The 16,450-nt window shown below is 37.6% G+C and overlaps 1 protein-coding gene across 1 annotated transcript; it reads right to left on the minus strand.

Moving 5' to 3' along the window:
• Window positions 1–140: 140 nt before the first annotated feature.
• Window positions 141–14,863, minus strand: LOC135475378 (tRNA-dihydrouridine(20) synthase [NAD(P)+]-like). The gene is made up of 14 exons (XM_064755248.1): window positions 14,446–14,863; window positions 12,788–12,833; window positions 11,867–11,958; window positions 11,218–11,261; window positions 10,762–10,822; window positions 10,051–10,098; window positions 8,663–8,728; window positions 8,167–8,324; window positions 5,929–6,094; window positions 4,852–4,976; window positions 3,729–3,890; window positions 2,663–2,750; window positions 2,114–2,187; window positions 141–1,222 (listed from the first exon to the last, which is right to left on the minus strand). Exons 1-14 carry the CDS (start codon window positions 14,626–14,628, stop codon window positions 706–708), a joined length of 1,830 nt encoding a protein of 609 aa, XP_064611318.1. The 5' UTR covers window positions 14,629–14,863; the 3' UTR covers window positions 141–705.
• Between the last annotated feature and the right edge of the window lie 1,587 nt (window positions 14,864–16,450).

The raw sequence follows: 16,450 nt of genomic DNA on the forward strand, positions 1-16,450 counted from the left end.
ATTATAACATTAACATAGGTACACCCACCAATACACAGAGGTATGACCATGTTCATACCTCTGAGACAAAAGTGCAAAAGTACATGGATAAAACAAATAAAAAGAACCAAACCCTCATTTATGAAGACTTGTTTTGTGTTTATTTTTTCATTTTTTGACTTTACATACATTGGTAACCACATTAAATAACATAAACATGGCATAAACCCTTTTTGTCGGCACGAAAAACAGATATTTTCACATCTTCATTTCTTTATCATACATGTAACTATAAAATCACAATGTGACATATCCTGTTTCATTTCTGGCAAAGATCTGCATGTTGAATTAACCCAAACATTAAGCCAAAGAATAACACTGGATATCGTCCATATTCCACATTTAAAATCTGCATGTAAGACAAAGTTGAAATTGTCCGTCAATCAAAGCTGTGTTGATTTCACTTTATACCATATGTGCATCATCAGGTAAATCACATGGATCAAAGCATAGTAAACAGAGTCACACATGTATATGTACACTTATGACAGAGCATCACCTGTGGTCATGTCCATGTAGCACTCTGACTCCAAGCATATGGTAAATCAGACTAGTCTATTCCAGCTAACAGATGTACTCTGTCATGGTCAAATTTTAAAATTTGCATAAATAAAAACCTTATCTATCAATATCACAGTAGGTTTTGACTGTTTCTGTCACTTAGGATCACCTGCTGTTCTCAGCTGTGGGAATCTGCTGCTGTCTGTGTTTGTCATCTAAAGAAATCTGCCCAGTGGTACAAAGATCATCTGACCCATGTCCATCTTGCCCTAAATTACCACTGCATTCCAATCCAATACTGTCCTTTGCAGGGTTCGAGTTTAAAAATTCTGACTTTTCCTTATTCTGTTCAAAAGTCAGATTTACATTGTCGGTATTATTATCACACAGTACACATTGAACATCTGGGCTTTCACTCTGTTTGCTGTCACTTTCATGATCAAAGTTTTTACCTAAGTGTTTTGAGCATGAAATTAGAGATGAATCTTCTGATTTTGCCCCATGACTTGAGGCACCGTCTGAAGCACTAGTAGTCAAAGTCTTAGCTGACTCTTCTGACTGTCGAACATCGTTATCGTCGCGAAATGCATCTGCTGGAGTCATCATTCTTGGGTCTTTCAGATTGTTGTATTTTAGGAAAACCAACGCTGCCGCCTGTTCTGTACACTTTTTGGACTTCTCCCTGTAAAAAAATCCCACAATTTTGCAAGCTGTTACTAATACAACAATATCTGAAAAATTTGTATATTCATTGTTGATTCATGTCAGACTAAGGAATTTTTCACTCTCACAACGGTAGTCAGTTGTTTGTATTGAGTGCCCAGAACAAACCACTGTCCTTTGGCAAGTTACTGATAAACTTTCCCAGTTGTGATGTACAGACTAGTATTTGAGTAAGGTATGATGTCATATACTTGTAGCACACAATGTACAGCTCTTTTAATAAGGAGTACACCAAAGTGACTGAAACATAAAGGGAAGTAATTCTGATTTAATATCTGGGCCATGAAAATTATTTAAGTACAATTTCTTTCAACTGGGTGACATACTATTTTGACCGACATTGGTAACTGATCAAACCAACCAACCCAGACCTATCACATACCCTAAATTACCGTAAATTTCGTCCATGACTAACTTGCCCATACTTCCTGATTCTGAGAGTTCTATTGATTTTAGAAAGGTGTTTTGAGGTTTGCTTGGAAGATGGGATGATAATCTACTGGAAAATTGTAAGTTTCAACACTGTAAATAACATTTTGCGACATTTATTTGTCTCTTAAAATGCACTTTAGAGGGTGAAATTTTAGGCCATTTATCTGCCACACTATCAAAATTTTACCTGTATTTAAAGACACAATATTCTAAAAAAATAAGTAAAGGTATTTTTCGGACAGGTTTCTCACAGTCTTTCTGATGATCTTTATCACATTTTTGTGATTTTTTTCCTTTTTAAGGTGATTAAATGGCAAAGAAGATGACACAAATATCTGTGCTTCAACCTAATTAAAAGTCTTCATCTGTATGGTTACATGTACTGTGAAACATTACAACTTTCCTGTCTCAAGCTTACCATGAGGTAGCAGCATACTTAACATCATCAACAACAACTGTGCAGTGAAACAATCGCTCCTCAGCTTGATAGATCTGCAGTAAAGAACAATGCTATGTGAGACATAACTATGTGTATTACTTACGTGCATGTACCTGCTTACGAATAGCATTACTAAACAAAAAGTTTAGTATAACATTCATCATGCGTTGATGAAACAATTCAATCTCGATTGTACCATACTAACATAGAATATTCAGAATTGCAAGGATTTACTAGAGCATTCTCTATGGTCTCTCTCCAGAACCCCCTAAAAAACAACCACACCTCAAGAACGTACCCCAAAATCCCGACATAAACTTGTGGGAGTTCAGTTGGTCTTGAGTAAAGTTTAGTGACTTGGAGTTCATTTCATGGTGCTATGTGCACTTATCAACTACCAGGACAAGGAAATACAGTCCTGGTTGCCATGGTAGTTCACTGCATGCAAAACAATGCGTGCACCTTGTGAATCCCAGAACTGAGCCAGTGCACCCTCAGACTAGCAACGTAGCTATACATTTCACTCACAGTCTGGTATTCCGGTGGAGCCAGTTTATTCTTCTTGGTGTACTCAAATAGGATTAGTTTTGGGCTGCAGCCTTGACGGTAATACTTCCTGGAATTCAACAGAAGTGCAAAAAAATAAAACAATAATAAATCAATAATTAAGCAATTTGTATCAGGATATGTGGATTTAGTAAAATGTATTCCGCACCAACTGGAGTCATCAGAATAACAGAAACGTGTACAAGTTAGGGTACAATCCACAATGTAACAAATATGGCCATCATTGGTATGAAAATGGATGAAAACTACCCAAAAAATGAACCTTATTTGTAACTAGTCTCAGTGAAGTCCTGCACCAATCTTAATTCATTAGCAAAGGAGCAAACCATTTTCCAAAACAAATGTCTGTAAACATGTACGAAACAAAGTGCAGCCATAATTTCGCTAAAAATTACACAAATCCTCACAAACTTTTAACTTGGTCTCTTACCAATATGAAGCCATTTGCATGTTACACCAAACATGAGGACCCATTTTGCAAAAAAGTCCTGAAAACTGTGGACCAAGTTTCAATTCTATAACATGAACCATTTTCCTGTTTTAGGGTATTTAACCTCTAATTACAGGAGTGCACTATTGCCTCTTGTCATGCTTGTAGGGTAGAGCAAAATGTTTCATTTGAACCAGAGTAATATTTTAAAGTGAAGTCTTCACTTGGACAAGAAAACTATGTCCACCACTACCATAATTTTCCTTAACATTTCCAATACAATACAATCAATACTTGCTGCACTGCTTTAACCATTTATTTGATTCTTGCTTAACATCACATTCAAGACATTTTTTTCCCTGACCTCTTACTGACCACCTTTCCCCCATGTGATGAAGAAAGTGGAAGAAAAGTGGTCTTTGACAAACATTAGACAGCAAACAGCCTTTGTGGCAGCTTGTCACCAAGCCTCCAAAAGCAGTGAGAGTGGACAAATCTACAAATTCACTGTTCACTTATTTATACATCCTTACATTTAATGATGGTAACAGCCCTAAATGGTTAAGAGGAATATCAAAAAGGACAGTCAGGACCTACCGGATGTATTTCAATGGCATTTCTATGAGAACTCTGCTGTCGTCAGACTTTCGGCGTTTTACTGACATTTCTCCACAGGTTTCCTCTGTACAGAGCTGTCCCCTCAAGGCTTTCAGTCTGGTGCGCATCTCGTTGTAGAAGTCTGTCAGACCCCAAATAGCACTGGAAAAGAACATTACATAGCATGAAGCCTGTTGCTGCTTCTGCAAGTCACAGTGAAACTATACCCTCTAACCTTCCTTATATCAGTCAACGATTGCCTGAGGCATATTGGTTTATTTGCTCATTTCTCTGAATGATATTTAACACCCTTCTCAAAGACAGCCGGATTTGAAGGTACGACCACCCGGAAAATTGCAGCAAAGCAGCATTAGAACGGTCTCACTCAGGGAGATATTGGGCACACTCATAACAGCTTGTCAATCTTCAAGCTGCTGCCAAAGTTGCTTGTTAGTTTGCTTTCCAGAATTTTGAACTATTTTCCTTTTTTTTTCTTTTTTTTGATCAAGCGCACATATAACTGCCAAGCACACATTTTTTATACTCGGCTCAAATTTCAAGTTTCATTTCACCGAAAAAATCATAGTCATCAATGCAAATACTTCAACAAGACTACGCCTATCAGTTCAAATAGCTCTAAGAAAGTAATGAATATCCAAATAATATTTAAACTGAAAACTGGTTGAACTTTTTCTGTGGTAATGACCTAGCATACACCTTGTAGTCCTGTCGCCCAATCATAGAGGCCAGGCTACCTTTTTGGCAGAACTCACAGCATTTTGTAAAACCAAACATCACCATTCTATGACTGCAGCTAAATGGGCGTTACTGCTTTCATCTACTGAAAAAATGTACACCAAATGGTTTGTAGTGAGATACTGCACACATGCAAATGCATCTGGCTTGTAACGAACAGCACTTGCAGACACACAACCAGCTGGGCCTTCAGCCTGGAATGTGGTCTATGTTTCAGTATACAACACATGTTTACATATGATCTGGATTTAACTCTTCTCCTTTCAGGGTGTACCAGTAACTGTACAATAAGCAGGAGATATCTGTAACTAGCACTACTAAGGTTAATTAAACTAGGTAGTACAGACTACTTTCTCATGAATCTCACCATGTGTCCTCCATAGTATAGGCATGCTGAGTTGCCTCCCCTTGTGGAATGGTGCTTATACCATCCTGTAAGGATCGCAGCACGCAGTACTTCACCACTGGCTGAGGAGTCTCGTACCGAATTGTCTGAAAGACATGTCAAAACAAAATACATGTAACATAACATGTATTACAAGTCTTCAAGAGGCAGAATAAAACCAGAAGCTTGAGAATATCCTGAGACAGTGTTCATGAAGATTACTTAGGGTTAAGTTGCCCTTAGCTAAGTGCCCTTTATATCTGTAACATTCGTTGTCAGGGTACTTGAGGGCATACTTAACTAAGTGAGGTTCATGAAACCGGACCCAGCTCTTAGCACGGTGTCTGGCTTTGATCCTTGTCTCAAAACAGTGGAGACCGTTTATAGTTGCCGTTGTAGCTGTTTCCAATGCATCTGCTTTGAATTAGCTAATTAATTGTAATAAATGATGAAGATTAAAAGAGGAAAAAGCATTAAAATGATGCAAATTTCAGATTAAAGGCTGTATGTCCGGCACGTGGGAATGAGTCTTGTTATTCCAATATACAGGCACAGGTACTGCTGATAGACACAATACCAGAAGCTAAACAAATGAAGTTGTTCTTCTGTTCTAACAAATAATCAAAGCCAATCCCAAACATTGGAATAAACTTCCATTCAAAGAAACCTTTCCTATAACATCCCAGGGCCAAAGCCTCAACCATGGAATCAAAATGTCTAAAGACCTTGTTGTTATCCAGTAAAGCATGCAATGTGTTGAACTGTAACTATGGTGATTTACACTTCAATGTTAACGTCAATCTGCTGAGGTATGTACAGTACATTAAATGTAGCCATGTAAAGCCTGTACCCACTTGGTACATTACATATTGCTCATATAATTCATGCCTTAAAAATACAGTACATTAGAACTCTTATAGAATGAATACCATATATGTGGAGTTTCTATAGGTTCAGTTTATATCAACTGTGCTGTGTGAAATCTGGATTTAAAACACTAAATACTATCCAGCTATTTAAGGGTTCATTTAGTAGTTCATTGATTCAAGTTGAACTCACATATTTTATGTACTCCTTGAGGACGTCTATGATGGGAAGCTTGCCTTCCTTTCTGAAGACTGAGTAATTCCACAGTGCGGCACGAGCCAACATGACTGATCTACACCCCGTCGCCTGCCGGAAAGTCTCTATGTCTTCATGTGTGGATATAGCTTTGGAACCTCCACTGTGGAAAGTGGATCAAAGTCAGTGCACAGGAAAAAAACAAAAATCAAGGCATAATGGTAACACACACTAATAGCAACAATCCACATTACTGATAACTGATACACACACACGTATAAAGATATTACAGTTTTGTGTCAGGCACAAAACTTACAAGACAATCCCGCAAACCTCCGCCACAGCTACAGTACCACCCGGATCCCGGATGAACATCCTATGCCCCCATAGCCGGATCATACCCCAACATGCGTGGACCCCGATCCTCTCCCTACTGCCATCCTGACACGTTCGTCCGCCCATTGTGGAGCCATCATAGTACCATCATGAGCACATCATTGAGCCATCCCAATCAAAATTTGCTGAGTTTGTTACAAACCTATTTCGTAACACCCATCGTATCTCCATGTAGATAGAGAAGTATGTTTTTCTGATCTCACAAAATTCGACAGTACAAGTGTAGCATGTGTGCGTTAGTAGCCCACTACTTCAGACTTTCCTGATGTTTTAAGCATGCATACGCCAAGCACATACATGTATAATACCATGCCGTTTATAAACTTGCCTGTTTGTAAATCCTGGGAACATAGGCGAATGATGCTGTGACATCATAATCAGCTACTAGATACTGCACAAAAAGTTACATTGTTGTAGAATTTTCACATTGACGTATAGGCAGAGGCTGAACCTGGATGTCTGTTTCGTGACAAATTCTAGAGGAATGCAGACTTGTGGATTTTAATGTAGATTAACATTTGATTACCACTGAAAAATGCTGACTAGGCAGAATTTATTTATTTGATGGGTGTGTTACACCATGCTCAACAGCATTCCACTCACACAACAGCAACCAGCATTATGGTGGGAGGAAACCATGGGTGTGTTACACCACGCTCAACAGCATTCCACTCACACAACAGCAACCAGCATTATGGTGGGAGGAAACCATGGGTGTGTTACACCACGCTCAACAGCATTCCACTCACACAACAGCAACCAGCATTATGGTGGGAGGAAACCATGGGTGTGTTACACCACGCTCAACAGCATTCCACTCACACAACAGCAGCCAGCATTATGGTGGGAGGAAACCATGGGTGTGTTACACCACGCTCAACAGCATTCCACTCACACAACAGCAGCCAGCATTATGGTGGGAGGAAACCATGGGTGTGTTACACCACCCTCAACAGGATTCCACTCACACAACAGCAACCAGCATTATGGTGGGAGGAAACCATGGGTGTGTTACACCACGCTCAACAGGATTCCACTCACACAACAGCAACCAGCATTATGGTGGGAGGAAACCATGGGTGTGTTACACCACGCTCAACAGGATTCCACTCTCACAACAGCAACCAGCATTATGGTGGGAGGAAACCATGGGTGTGTTACACCACGCTCAACAGGATTCCACTCACACAACAGCAACCAGCATTATGGTGGGACAAAAACCGTGTCGACACGGCTGTAGAACTTCTGAGTATCATTATATGAACGAATTTGTTTATATGTTAAAACGCGTGGCTGTTGTAGCAAAAGGCACAAGTATATATGTACATGTGCTCGTCTAAATGTCATAAAATCATACAGCAATCATGCGCCCATGATGGCACAATGATGGTACCGTGATATGAGCATCATGATTGAATCAAATGCTGATGATGTACCAACAACTGAACACCATCCAACCATTAAGGGCACACCATACGCAGACCGAGTAGCCAAGACGGGCGTAAGATATTCGTCTAGGATCCAGCTGTACCGTACATCTACAAATTTCCCAACTACAGATAACTTTGTAGACTATATTCAGCATTTCCATCATATCTGTCAATGGTCAAGAAATGCTAAAAAAACATTCCTAGTTACCCTGAAGTGCACTTAACCTAATACATATGCTCGTCACTGGTGAACTTTCAAATGACCTCCTAATCTTACTTACCTCTGACAAGGTATCTATTTCACTTCCAATATCCTCATCATGTAATTTTAACAATTATTTTACTCAAGTACAACTTGTACCTTGCTGATGACCCTATGAGACACATATAGACAGACCAAAAACCTTACTTAGCTATGACTGGTATGTTGACCTCCGCAGAAACAGCTTTGATATAATCATTGTGGTTATAATGTCTTGGTCGTTCTTCTTTGGTTCGACCGTGAACTGCTATGGCCTTGACCCCAGTGCTTTCTATGAGCCGCACGAGGGACAGAGTATCTTCAAGCTGGTAACAGAAAACTAATCATTACCATTGAGTGTATTTTACATTATCTATCTGATTGGTGTTTCATGCTGTACTCAAGAGTATTTCACTTATACCACAGTGGCCAACATTACTGTCGGACTTTATACACATTATGGTGTGTATGAAGCAGTGGTCACGTTTATGTGTGGACTAAAAATGATTCACAAATCAAAAGGTATCATTCAACACTCCTGACATAGTCACATCCAACCAAACAGAATACATTTTTAAAGGCATAAACTAGCAGTACAAATTATTAATAATGGTAAAAAAAAAAAAAAACCCAGAAAACTCTTCATCTAAAAATGCTTGCTTACCGACGGAAGGATGCGTATTTTACATGTCACGGGAATAGACAACCCATCCACTAGTGTTGTTAGAATCTGTAATCAACAAACCATGCAATATGGGTTGAACTGGATGATATGCTGTAAGTGCACATATTCAAAACTAAAGACGGTTATATTTGCATGCTCCTGATGGAAATATGGTTGTATTCATAATTTTGTGACATTCTAAAAAACCTTCAATGCTTAAAAAAGAAAGAAAGCATATCCTCAAGATGTGACAAGACACAATCTGTTTTGACAGCAATTTTTTAAACCATGTTACACGTAAACTTATCAACAGATTGAAAGAAAAACCCCATAATAATGTCGCACAGTGAAGGAGAGACTTAACGCTGTTAACCTAATAACATGCACAATAATGTTCTTTGAAATTTATATACAGATATACAGAACTAATACATCAGCAAAATTTAGATTTTTCTCCATCACAATATGAACTTTATGTATCCTGTTCTCTTCAAATAGTAGGAGTAACAATTTCAAATGTCAACTAAAGTCAAGTACATTGCTCTTCGTGGTCTACTTTCTTACAAACCAAACTGCAAGCCATATACAGAAATTGGTCTTGCTCTTAAAAGCATCTGTTCAGTTTAACAGATATCCCCAAGATATACCAAAAACGAGGTCAACGTACTATTGTACGTATTAATCTCATCAAATAAAATCATACGAGTCCTCCCAAGCATCCATTCAAAACAGGAATTTGTTACTATTACATGCAAAAATGCAAGAAGTTGCTTCCATTTTCCCTATTTTTGTCAGAGCTTTACTTTCAACTGGAATTCGATTCCTGTCATGATAACTCGCGTAAACCAAAATTATGGGAATCCAAGTAGATTGAAAAAAGTCACATTCAAACTCATGTACATATTAAAATAGAACATACATTATTTCGCATCGTTAAAGTTATGAACATGGAACCATCAAACTTCGCTCATCTTTTTATGTATTACAACCTTGACTTAGAGCAACAGACTTGTAGTACTAGATTAGAATGAGACTCTTCAGGATTCCTGTAAAGCAAATGTACGGAAATCCTTTTAGACTCTGGTAAGGAACAATGAAACTGAGCTCTAGATTTAAAGTGCTACTTTGACTTCTTTCGAACAGGATAAATACAACATGGCAAAGGTTACATCTACATATGTTGATATGTACGTCTGTCCTTTGATTTTCTCTATCACCATTCATCAAAGTAACCGACACGCTTGACATGCGGATTGCTGAGGTCACAAGCAAAAGCAGTGTTGTCATTTTGCAAAAAATTCTGTCGTATGTACAAATAAGGAAGTGATGACATTATAATCAGGCAATGCACTTGTGTTCAGGTAACCATCTATTACTAGTATCCTTACCTCTTTTATTTTGTCTGGTTTTGTAAGAAGAGCAGCACCCATACCTCCCTTAAAGAAAGTGAAAAAAAAGAGTATGTACTTTTCAGGCCTTTCTTTACTGCTTTACCTCTGTAGGCTCTTGGAAAATAAGGTTTAATTGGGTGTTAAATGTGTTTTGATAAGAACTGAAGATAATGAGGTCAAAAACAAAAGTTATTAGCCAGAGATAAGGGATGAATACCCTCTGAATGTCACAGTATGAACAAAACTTTGACATGTCCGAGTTGAACTATCAAGTACTCTGATTCTACAACCTTTTCAAACAGTAAAGCATTTTTTTCAGCATACACTTATTCAGAAAATGACACTAAAAATGATTTGCTTGTGTCACTAAAGATGCAAGCTTCATAAAACTGTGCATATCATTTCAGTACACTTCTCATGGAATCTTTCAAAAAAACTGGTTGCAGAGATGGTTGAAAAGGTTGAAGAATTACGATATAAATCTCTAAAAAGAGGATATTTGGTTGTCAAGCCAAGATGTAAAGTGTAGGCCTACTTAGCAGAGCTTGTAAAAATCATAACTTTGTAGGTTTACTACTTAAACTCATAAAATAAGTTGTGAATTCGAGTGAAGTTCACACCTCCTGTTCACAACATTCCCATGCACCACATGAGTGGAATGTAAACGCTCTAGATAAATGTACTGTAAACCAAAGACGTTGTACACACCTGCAGTGAGAAGGATTTTGGACAGCCCATGTTCACATCGATACCAGCTACATCTTTTTCTCTGAAGTAAATAAATATACTAGTCAACAATGTATGTGGCATCAAAACTGAACACTTGATTGATTCATTTATTTTCATACGTGTGAATTTGCAATGTTCAAAAACCATTCACTACAGGAAATGGTTTTTCAGCTTGTTCTAGTACCACATCATTTCAGTTGTCTATTTGTTTTATGTAAGAAATAGTTATACAAACCATTGGGTCTAAAAATCATCTGGAGAGAATTGGATGTCTTCATTCAATTAATTATCTGGAGTTTAATGCAATACTCAAAAAACATTTCCTTTTTTAAAACAAGTGATAAAAAGATAAACACAAATCCTTCACCTTATCCTGAAAATAGTTATTTTATTGAGGGTTTTTTCAACACCTTGACTTTCTTCATGTGCACTTACACTTTTCGGGCAGCAGCCAGAGCTCTCTTACCATTGGATGTGCCCTGTGTAGAATAAAACACATACACGTATAAATGACCTGGGCAGTGCACAACACAAAACTAGTCAAGCAGAAGATCAGAGACAAATTTTCATTTCAACATCAGCAGAAGAAACAAAACTGATAAAATTTGCAGATGATTAAGAATTCTATGTGAACAAGCATATCAAATGAAAAATCTTTATCTGAAGCTGTTTAACTTGTACAGAGGCCACTTTGTTGAAATTAAAGTGTTTAGCTCTTTGTCATGGAAACTAGAAATTTGATCAAAATTGTCACAGTTTACATAGGAACTTAGTTCTCCTCAATGTCAACTTGTATACCCCCAAAAAAAAATCCTTATCTGAAGCCACTGACTTATACTGTGATTGTGTCATGTTTATACAGACAGACTGACAGACAGACATCTTGACCCCATGCATAATAAAACAAGGATAATTTCCTATTGTTTTAAAAATGGAACATTCTCTATTTCTAATAATCTGCCAATATCTTTTTTTTTTAAAGAAGGCATCAGTTCAGGCTACTAGGACAAGTATGTTTCATTCTATGAAGCAAATGTGGCCCGCATAAATACATGTAGTTTGTTTCCTTTACAAAGACACTTGCCATTTGGAAGATGACTTTTCCCTTCTCTCTGGCACATGTTTGAAACACAACTGTTCCATCGGGTAACACAAAATCCACTGTTTTCAGAATAGCTGTAACAATGCACGAACAGTTCAAATACTGTGAAACTGAAATCTGAAAACAATATTCAATGGCTTTCATACCTTTCTGCAGAAAATTCCAGATATTATTATTTAAATAAATATTTTGGGTTAGACACATTACATGTGGTTCAAAGTTTATTGTACTAGTCATGTAGAAATAAATATTTAAGTTTGACAGAGTCAAATAACACCAAAAGTACATTACCTAGAAGTATGCAACTTGCCTATAGCTAGTCTCCAAACCACAGTACACATATAATGTCATCTGTAGACGCCCGCGCCACCTGGTGGGGAAATATGCCAACCTCTTGTGTGGAAATTGTGAACTGAATCATGGGTAATCTAAACGTAAATGGCTGCTAGAAGAACCGGCCACACCTTGAAACCGAAACTCAGTATTTAATAACTACCATTTCAATAATCATTGTTTGCACGCGGCTATAAACCCACTTGCTATTTTTATATTTAGTCGCAAAACAATTTCTGTCAAAGACATTGCTGTCCTTATACAACACTCTTCGGTGTAGTAATTTTTTTAAAGTCTATTTCAACACAAGCGTGTTTGGATCCCACCATGCATCAGCTGTTTCTTAAATGTTAGTTACGCAATAAAGAGAAAAAAAAATATGACTGCACAGAACCATCACATCATGTGTTAAAGATGGCAGAAAGGTGCTGTGGAGACTAGCTATAGGGAAGTTGCATACTTCTAGGTAATGGACTTCTGATAACACAAGTATCCCAGAATGAAAAGAATATATTCATGCAAAATGCATACATCTTTTAACGAAAGAAAGGAAAACAAATTGTTACTCACAGTTTTCTTGTCTTTTGCAATTCAGTATCTTGAAGTCAATAACTTCCTACAAAATAAAAAAATCTTCATCATGTTCATATATTTCATATATGTTCATATAAGGCAAGTGTGTGAATATAAATGTAAGACCTATATATAGACCCATACAGGACTGATTTCTGTGTATGTGTGTTAACACATGGACCTGTTCTTGATATGACATGGTTGCAATATTGCCAAAGTGGTGTTAGTCCTTAATCCTTCATTAATTCATCAAAGAGTGAAGTCAATAAAAGTAAATTCACTTAAATCTTTGCCATTGTTTTCAGAATAGCCCAAATGACCACCTTTCACAAAATGTCAACCTCCTCCATGCACACGTTACCCGGCTGAGACCGTGGGAAGCACACAACCATCTGAAGGTTGTGGCAAGACCTTCCCACATATGATCTGAGAGGAAGCTAGCATAAGCTAGACTTGAACTCACAGCAATCGGTGAGGGACTTCTGGGTCACTGTGCTGCGCTAGCACGCTAACCACTAGGCCATGGAGTTCCCTTTAAATTTTATATCTTTTCAAGCTAGAATTATTTTACCACTACAGATAGGACAGGTGCGAGTCTGATATTTTTCAAAAGGTAATAATTTGAACTATTCTTGACAAATGGAGAAACTTTGATTTGATCAGCCTCTTTAACAAATGAGATTAGACACATGTGGACGTTTTGAGCTTCATGTGAGCTGTCACAGTTCAATTTACTGCCACACAATGTGCACATGCTCAATCTCATAAATCCAGCATGGCTTCAATACTGTACACGCAGGAGTCTAATCGGGTGCAGGCAAAATCCAATTATCAAATCAAGAGTTATTATGCTACGCCACCATAGACAGCATGACTGGCAAGTGGTCAACTGAAGCAAGTTATTTAATTCAAGATGAGTTTCAGCTGAACAATTGTGGTGTTTTCAGTTTTTTTCCGGCTACCCCTGGTAACACAGGGTAACTCAACCAGACAGAATGCTCAATCCTGCCTGGGTATATTTTTTTTAAGCTGTGTTCAGCTATTCACTTCAGATTAATGCAAATGCTTAAGGCACAGGTTATCCTAAATTCTGAATCAATATCTATGTGACTGCTTACATAACAGTAAAATATATTACATTTCTAAGTCAAGTCCCTTTTGCTTCTTTTTTTTTTTTAATGCAAAGACTTGTTCGGATAGGATTATGTCTTCTATTTATTTACCGGTACTTTTGATTGATGTTTTATGTTGTACTCAAAAATATTTCACTTATACAACGGCAGCCAGCAATGGTGAACCGTGAGAAACCTGTGATCATCTGGAGATTGCTGGCTGACCTTCCCACTTACGACCGGAGAGGGAGTCAGGATGAGATTAACTTCAACTCACAGTGGCTGCATTTATGAGAGGCTCCTGAGTTGTTATGCCACACTGGCACACTAAATCCTTGGCCACAGAGGTCCCTACTTTGATTTAGGAGGTAAATGAATATGTTTCAAATTGAAGCCAGGCAATGTTCTTTCAGCCACAAAGGCAGGAATGAACTTAGGTATTTTCTTTTTATTTGTGTTTTAAATCGTTCACGTGGTTTGTTGGGTTAAGCGGTCAAACATTACAGTGTCAACCTCTGGCAGTGGATCGATCATTTGACTAACCTCTGAATACACAAGATCGGCACCGTAGTCAAGACCCAGTAATCGTGCAGGCAGCAGGCTGACCCGTACCATGGGTCCCATGATAAGCGCATCTCTGTACAGATCAGAGCCAGGACTGTCCCCCATCTTTTCTCGCCTACCGGTACTGCTAAAATACACAGCACAATTACAATTTTTCTGCATATGATTTACTATGACCCTTGAACCAAGCTGAAACAAATCATATATTCAAATATCCTTATTAATTACTTCGTTACTTGATTATCATTAAAGGTGCACATTTTACTCCGAGTGTTACACTGTACTGAAGTCTCATCTTCTCAAGAACATTGGAGACTTCTCAGGTTTATGGTCGCAGAAAAGCGACAGAAATAACATTAAATCGCTTATGAAAAAAATACAGTCACCACCTAGGCTAGTGGAAACCCATGCTACGAAGAAAACCAGATTGGACAGATTCAGTAATATCAAATCATGATGATATTTTTTGCTGTTTAAACTTTAGGCTTAAACGGCAAACTTTTACTTTTATCTTTAATTCACAGCTGTTAGACAGAACTTAATCACTCGTTATTAACCCAATACAGAGCATAGAATCTAAGGAACAGGAGGATCTTACTTTGCGACAATAAATACTACTCGGATATAAAAAAAAAACAAAACAAAACAAAAAACAGACGATGTAAAGTGTTGTCAACACAACACGTGTAGAAGTCTCTCAGGCTGATGTTACTGTTGTTGTTGTTGCGTTGACGCGCCCTCATGCGATCTTCAGGCATATCAAGGGCAACTAACTCTTCACCCTGAATCAGTGTTTTAGTCCATATCAGATCCTATTTTCATCATGTTGTGACAGTGTTACAACTCGGCCGAAAAAGGTATGTTGTGAATTTTGATCTTCATTAACAAGTTGTAATACTTCATTTATTGTATACATGTACATGCTCGATTTACGATCTTGAAATTCCATGTGGCTGTCCACATGGAGCCATACCTCGAGCCTGTTTTAGGGACTAAAAGGCTAGTGCCCTTAACCCCTACACCTATGCTCCATGCCAATGTGCTTTAATTACTTAGAAGTATAAGATCAGTGCTGTACAGGTAAATAGTAAGTGCAGCATTTTCACTTTCTGGACATGAGTGGAAACCAAGTGAAATCATTGCATCTGTCAATTAAAGCAGGTTTACCTAATTTAAAAACCTATAGCTGAGCTAACAAGGGTTGGATTTGAACCTGTGGCCTCACTGGTAAAGGATACAGTTATCCAATATAAGGCATGTTGATCCGGATATGTGCAACCTATATAGTCTACAGTGAAATGCCACTCACACACCTTAAGTTATTCTCAATATAGAAAGAGTTTAGGCTTTCGGACACGATTCTGTGCGTAATATAAGATTTCTTTTACCACTTGATTAAATCTGCAATCAGGCCATAGGAACTTTGATTTAAACAAAGTCTATCAGAATAGTCTGGTATTAGCAAATGACTCTTAATTATTACTATTTTTTACCACCTGCTCACAGAGGCAGGCAGCCATTAACAAAACATAGAGATGATGCAAACTTAATCAGATGAAAGAGCATGAATAGTTACCCGTAAATAGGATTCACAAATAATTTTTGCCCCCAGATTTTTCTCTCAAGAGAAAGGAGTGTTTGAAAATATTTTTTGTATGGTTACCACCTCTTGGCAGGCCTACACATCATCTTAGCCTTGGAATAATAATGTTATAGATATATAAGGATGTGATGTAAGTCTAAAAAATGTATTTGAATGTAATCTTGTGTTCATACATATACACATGTTTAATCCGAATTATGACAATGTTTATTAAAATAAATGTGAATTTATTTATTATTGTTAGAATTATTATGCAAAGCCAATATATACCAAGAGGTGGTCTCAAATACCTATTGTACAAAAATTATTTTCAAATGTCCTTTTCTCTTTAAAAGAAAATCCAAAAAATACTGAACACAATATTTACAAAAACTGTAGCTT

Source organism: Liolophura sinensis, chromosome 9 (assembly GCF_032854445.1).
Source record: "Liolophura sinensis isolate JHLJ2023 chromosome 9, CUHK_Ljap_v2, whole genome shotgun sequence".
NCBI classification, from domain to species: domain Eukaryota; kingdom Metazoa; phylum Mollusca; class Polyplacophora; order Chitonida; family Chitonidae; genus Liolophura; species Liolophura sinensis.

Excerpts from the sequence above, each read along its gene's own strand:
- LOC135475378 (XM_064755248.1), bottom strand. The coding sequence starts at position 14,628 with ATGCAGAAAAATTGTAATTGTGCTGTGTATTTTAGCAGTACCGGTAGG. Across the intron at positions 11,959-12,787 it reads TTGCAAAAGACAAGAAAACT|CTATTCTGAAAACAGTGGAT; the intron begins GTGAGTAACAAT and ends GCATTGTTACAG. Across the intron at positions 8,325-8,662 it reads AAATACGCATCCTTCCGTCG|CTTGAAGATACTCTGTCCCT; the intron begins GTAAGCAAGCAT and ends TTCTGTTACCAG.